At 40.9% G+C, this 6,554-nt stretch overlaps 1 protein-coding gene across 1 annotated transcript; it reads right to left on the minus strand.

The window, feature by feature from the left end:
* Window positions 1–4,095: 4,095 nt before the first annotated feature.
* LOC107098667 (tumor necrosis factor receptor superfamily member 14-like) lies at window positions 4,096–4,832 on the minus strand (the record flags this gene model as incomplete). The annotated part of the gene is made up of 3 exons (XM_015396445.1): window positions 4,096–4,377; window positions 4,459–4,617; window positions 4,700–4,832. Coding segments are annotated over 3 exons (381 nt in total), but the record flags the coding sequence as incomplete, so codon positions are not given.
* Between the last annotated feature and the right edge of the window lie 1,722 nt (window positions 4,833–6,554).

Consider the following 6,554-nt stretch of genomic DNA (forward strand, 5'->3'; position numbering starts at 1 on the left):
GGGAAGGAGCCCGAGCTTGTGCGGGAGATGGAGCGATACCGGCTAGAAATAGTTGGGCTGGCCTCTAAGCACAGCCAGGGCTCTGGAACCGAGCTCCTTGAGAGAGGCTGGACTCTCTTCTTAAACTACATGGAAACCTGTGTGTAATCAAGTCTCTGTATAAATGCTGCTGCTCTGTAAGCGTCTCAGAGGTCTGTTTAAAGCCCAGAGAGCATCATGATGACAAAGGAGCACATCAGGCAGTTCTGAGATACTGTTGTGGAGAAGTTTAAAGTTGGATTTGGATAGAAATAAAGAATTCCCTTTGAGCATCCAAAGGAGCACTGTGCAAGCAATAATATTGAAATGGAAGGAGTATCGGACCACTGAGAATCTATGAAGACCTGACTGCCCTCCTAAACTTTCAGCTAAAACAAGAAGACTGATCAGAGATGCAGCAAAGAGGCCCAGGATGACTCTGGATCAACTGCAGAGATCTAAACTGAGGTGGGAGACTCTGTTCATAGGATAACAGTCAGTTGTGTACTGCACATATCTTGCTTTTATGGAAGAAAGTCATTTCTAAATATATCCATAAAAAATCTCATTTAAAGAAAGATGCTCTGGACAGATACCAAATATCAAACATTTTGGACACAAACACTGTAAAACTTTATGTTTGGCGTAAAAGGTGATTACCCTGAACACACCATCCCCATAGTCAAACATGGTGGCGGCAGTATCATGGTTTGGGCCTGCTTTCATTCAACAGGGACAGGGAAGATGATAAAACTGATTGGAAGATGGATAAAGGAGATTTATCTTCCAACAAGACAATGATCCAAAACATAAAGCGAAATCTGCAGTTGAATGGTTCCCAAATAAAAATATCCAGTATTTAGATTGGCCTAGTCAAAGTCCAGACCTGAATCTAATCAAGAATCTGTGGAAAAAACTGAAAACTGCAGTTGGCAAACTCTCTCCATCCAACCTCATTGAGCTCCAGCTGTTTTGCAGGAAGAATGGGGCAAAATATTTCAGTCTCTCGACGTGCAAAACTGATAGAGACAAACCCGAAGAAACCTACAGCTGTAATTGCTGCTACAAAGTATTAACTCAAGGGGGCTGAAGACTTTTGCACACCTATTTTTTTTGTTCAAAGTATCCAGTAAGTTTAGTTTCACTTCATGATTGTGTCCAACTTGTTGATTCTGCACAAAAGTTTATATTTTATATCTTTATGTTTGAAGCCTGAAATGTGGCAAAAGGTTGAAAAGTTCAAGGTGATTAATACTTTCGAAAAGCACAGCATATATAAACACACACAAACTTGTCTTATTATCTTTGGGGGGCCTTTTATTGACTTCCATTAATTTTTACATCCTAACCGCGACCATTACACTAAAAGTTACAGGTTCATACTGGACACTAACCCAGACCTAAACTCAATTCACACCTTAGTCCTAAATGTGAGGTCCAGGCAGCGGGCCCAACAATGTATTAAAACCAGAGCACAAACACCCAGCTTTGTTTTTACGATATATGGGGACAGTTAATTGACTTAACTTAATTTTATATGGTCTAACCCTTACCCTAACATTACCAACATATACCTAACCCTACCCCAAACCGAATTCACACCTTAGTCCTAAACCCTAACCCAAAAAGAGAACTTTACTATATGGGGACCAGTGGAATGTCCCCTTATGTACCTGTAAGTCCTCACAATCTGGGATATTTTAGAAAACACTCCTCAAACATGGCCTGCTCAGTGGGTAGCATTGCTTTCTTTCTGCATGGAGTTTGCATGTTCTCCCTGAGCATGCGTGGGTTCTCTCCGGGTACTCTGGCTTCCTCCCACAGTCCTAAAACATGACTGTTAGGTTCATTGGCTTCTCTAAATTCTCTTTAGGTGTGAGTGTGTGTGAATGGTTGTTTGTCCTGTTTGTCTCTGTTGCCCTACAATGGACTGGTGACCTGTCCAGGGTGGACCCCCCCTCTCGCCCATTGAGATAGGCACCAGCACCCCCCGCGGCCCCAATTGGAACAAGCGTGTCAGATAATGGTAAGTAAAACAAGACCACTACAAGATTGTGTGTATATAACATTATGGATGTAAGGAGTCAAAACTTTTTAAAAACAATTAGAAATGTATTAAAATTTTAATATTACAAGATCTAAAATAAATTGATACAAATGATTCATTTCTTCATACAATAAAAATGCAAAAAAAAAAAAAAAATTGTGTAACAGTTTAGTGATCGGAAGCAAACTGCAACAGATTTACAGATATAAGAGCAATAAACAGCACATAGGAACACATTGAAACCATAAGAGCTTACAGAGTTAGTTAAAACTAAAGTCCGTAGTTTTTTCAAAGTCACAAGACTTAGACACTTTCCACTAAACAAGGGTGAAGTTGTCCAAAGACACAACATTGAAAACTAGAGTTAGATTCTAAAGTGCACAGCACAGCAAATATAAAATAGTGTAACTTTGTGATGTAAGCTGGTGGTGACGGTCTATATGGGAGGGTCCTGGGTCACTGAGGACCCGAAGGCTTTCATCAGTTATATTTTGCTTAAATAGCTGAGAGGATCAGAATCCAGGGTGAAGTTTCCACATTCAGTAATGTTTCAGGTTTCACTTCATTTGCTGGTTTTGCTCCATTTGCTTTTCTGTAGTCCACAGTAAACCAGACTTTTACCGGGATATTTTAGATCACTTCATGTTTCCTTCTGCTGAAAATGTTATTTTCCGGGAGATGTTGGTCCAGACTGTGAGAGGGACCAGAATCTGCTTCAATGACCATGGTGGTACCGGGCTGGTTTGGTCTGAACACTGTTGGGTTAGTTTGGTCCCTGGTTCCCAGTTGAGCTCATTCCTCAGGAGACTCTGGGAATAAACAATAAAACCTTCAAGGGTCTAAATATTCTCTCTGCACCAGGTTCTCCTGAAAGGACACCGCGGTACAACTGTAGGTGGTCTTGGCTTACCTCCTGGACTTTGTATCATTCATCTGCCTTTATTGAAGATTTTCTTTGTGTTTGCATCCTAGGATGGCATCATAAGTTCATCCATGATACACCAAACATAAAAAGATGCAATGGTTAGAAAAATCTGGTAATTAGTAGAGCATCTATGTGCAAATGTATACCTTGCGAGATCAGGTAAGATGTTGAAAACGTCATCATTAGTTTTTTTAGTAAAATCAAACAGGAAAAATAATCACACACCTCTGATTAGCAGTAAACCAATTATAACTGCTAGGCCAAGAAAAGGCGCAAGTAAAGTATAATTGTGTCGTATTGATCCATTACTGCAGACAACGTCACTCATTGAGCTTCCTTCTTGGACCTTAGTTTGGCGTTCAGAGCATCTGCAAAAGAAAAAAGAAAAACATTTTAGCCTCTCAACAAATTCATGCTCTGCCTTAAAGGAAGTCTGAGCTAAAAGAAGCTAACAGCCTGTTGCATAGAAACCAATTCTATTATGATCTTTATCCAACTGCAGCTGATGGTTATGAAGACAGTCTGACTGAGATTCCTGATGCAGAGACATGATCAGGAGCCTGAGGAGATCTACGCTGATCCCTCAGCCTCCATCAGAGGATGCAGGAATTCTGAATTAATTACAGTTTGGTTCCTGAAAACTGTAATTTTGTTTAAATTTAAAATTAAACCAAAGATTCTAAGCATAAGATATTAATGTCTTCATTACAACTGTTAAAATTATCAAGTTAATAGATGGATATAAACCTTCGGAGAAAACCTGTCCGTTTTATTCAAGTCAACCACTGCCACCTTCAGGCCGTTTCTCAGTATGCGTGCTTGTGTGTTCTCATGTCCTCGTGAAAGATCATGATCCTCAGCCCTAGCACTGCTCCAATTCACAAGAACAGCAGACCGAGAACGTCCCCGGATGTTGTTCTCGCCCCTCCCAGCATGCATCAGAGCAGACTTCTCTGTTCTTGAGATTGACAGCTGTCCCAGCATGCACTGCGGCAGCAGCAGCTTCCAGGTTAGCGCTCACAGAGCTCAGAGTATTAAATTAAAAGTTTTCTTTTCTGTTGCTGTTCTTCAATAAAAGAACATTTTAAGCTCATTTGAGGTGAGAACTGATAGTATGATGATGTCATCAATGCGCTTCTGTTCCTATTGACCCAGAATTATACTGCGTGCTCCCGTTCTCCCAGAGTCCAGACTTTCCTGTGCTTTTCTCAAGAGGACGACACGAGTTCATACTTCAACCCCCTCAATCAAAGTCCTTCCAGTTATAATGAAAGGAAGACCTGAAAGGTGTCATTATCTTACTGTGTCCACAGTGTGCAGTTCAACCCATCTGGAGAAAAGGTTCCTTCCTCGCAGTTTTCACACACGGTATCATCTCTGCTGGTCCCTGAAAAAACAGATTTACCCAGAAACACATCAGCAGTTATTCAGCATTTAAATCGCTGTAATTTCATGAATTCAGTCTCACCAGGAAGCTTTATTCTCTGTCCAGGTTTACAGGCTGAATGTTTCTCTGCTTTGCTGCATCCTGCACTGTCTGTCCAACTTTTACAGAAATATCCGTGTAAAACATCACAAACTGTGTCTGATATAGACGTGCAGTTCTGCTTGATATAGAGTCCAGGGCCTGGAAGATGAAAACACTCATTATCATTATTTCAGATGCAGTTAAAGTCCTGTTTTTTAGTTTCTTTGTAAACTTTCTGTACCTGAATCACAGGAGGAGCAGGAGAGACACCTGGTCAGGCCGTTGGGTTGGTTCATGTAGGTCCCCGTCTCACAGGGAATGCAGCGTGTTCCTGACCCCGCCGTGCAGTCTTTGCCTACCACTTTTCCTACAAAATTACAACAGGACAATTATTTATTTATACCTAAACCCCCTGTCACGCCTTGACGATTTGGTCTGACGTATGAAAAATCTGGCAAAAACACAGGCATACGTTGGATATGTTGGCATACGCTAGACATACTCGATATATTCCAGCGTATGCCATACGTTGGGCATAAGTTACAGGTAATGTAACTGATCATTGACATACGTTAAGTGTAAGTTACTCATAAGTTGTGGTTTCCAGCTTATCCTAAACTTCTGTGTAACTTATCAAGAACTTCTTTTCAACGCATATCAATGTATCTGACGTGTTCCAGACGAGCGCTGAATGTTTCTAACTTCCAGCTACTGTATAATGGCGTATTGGCAGCGTTTTGGTATAAAGGGGGTTCACAGGAGGAAACCGTCAGTTCTCCTCCAGACTTCATCCCCATCATAGGGTGAGAGAGAAGGTGAGTGTGATGGATCCTCCCTGCGTTCACGCCCAACACCAACACACTTGCTAGCAGACATGACGCTCAATCTTCTGCCACCAAAAACCTTCTTTTTTTCTTTTTATCTGTTCTTTTTTTGGGGGGGGGGACTGTAATATTGTGTTTCTGGCAAATTAAGTGAATTCAGACTCTATAATGTTTTCAATACAACAAGGCTTGATTTTCAAATGTGTTTTGAATTTTTGGGTGCAAAGTGGGCGGGGTTTTATTAACCTGGCAGGATACGTTCTGCACATGCGCCATCAGGTAGTTTGTGCATGCACATCCAGATATTCATCGTCTTCGATTTTATTTTGTTAAAAATACCTAAATGACATTTTCCTTCCCCAAAAATAGAAAACGTATTAAAATATGATGTGTTAAAGGTTAATAATGTATTTCCTGAGAAAATAAAAGCCTTAAAATCCTTTCTGTTTTATCACTCGTCTCTGCCCGATCTACACCGGAAATGGGATCCTAGGCTACTTCTGGTGGCTAACTTTTTCAGCTTTGGATTAAAACATAAATCTAGTCTTTTTGAGTTAAATTTTTTTGTTCCGTTTTAAACTTATGCTATATAGTGTGTAAGAAAGAAACAACTAAAATATAACCCTATTTTGCTGGACTGCTCTGAGCATGTCTGATGATGACATCAGAGAAGCAGTTTAACGAGAAAAAATGTAAAAGCAAAAAATTTTTCTCACAAAATTCATAAAACATTTTTTAAAGATGTGTATTAGCATTCTAAAGCTGGGCGTACACTGTGCAATTTTCGGGGCGATTTTCAAGTCCTCCGAGAATCTTTCGATCGGGCCAACTTTCAGCCTGGTCGTGTAGTGTACAGGGGGTTACGAGGGGCGATCCTCCTCTCACGACCACCTCCCGATCAAGAATCGTGAGGTTGGGAGAATATCAATTTCTCGCGGCCGTCGTGGGCATCGCTCAGGGCGCATGCGCAAAGAAGGATTTTTCTTTTTACTCTTCCTCTCAGATGTAAACACAGCAGAATGGCAGGGATGCAATGAGTGAAATGGAGTTCTTTCTGTAAAATTGACAGACCGTAGTAGCCACATTTGCTCAGCCATGTTTTTTTCCCAAATACTTTGTCGCCTTTTCTTTTTAGGGTTTTAAGCACAAAATTGCACAAATTGCCAAGGCAGAGCGTTTCACTCTAGTGAGCTTTATATTCCTCTTCTATTTGTTTGGCTTCCAGATGGATAAGTCAGAACGGCTCCATCTCTCTGCGGAGCTCAGTCCGAC

The sequence above is a fragment of the Cyprinodon variegatus genome, unplaced genomic scaffold (assembly GCF_000732505.1).
Source record: "Cyprinodon variegatus isolate N-32 unplaced genomic scaffold, C_variegatus-1.0 Scaffold798, whole genome shotgun sequence".
Taxonomy (NCBI): domain Eukaryota; kingdom Metazoa; phylum Chordata; class Actinopteri; order Cyprinodontiformes; family Cyprinodontidae; genus Cyprinodon; species Cyprinodon variegatus.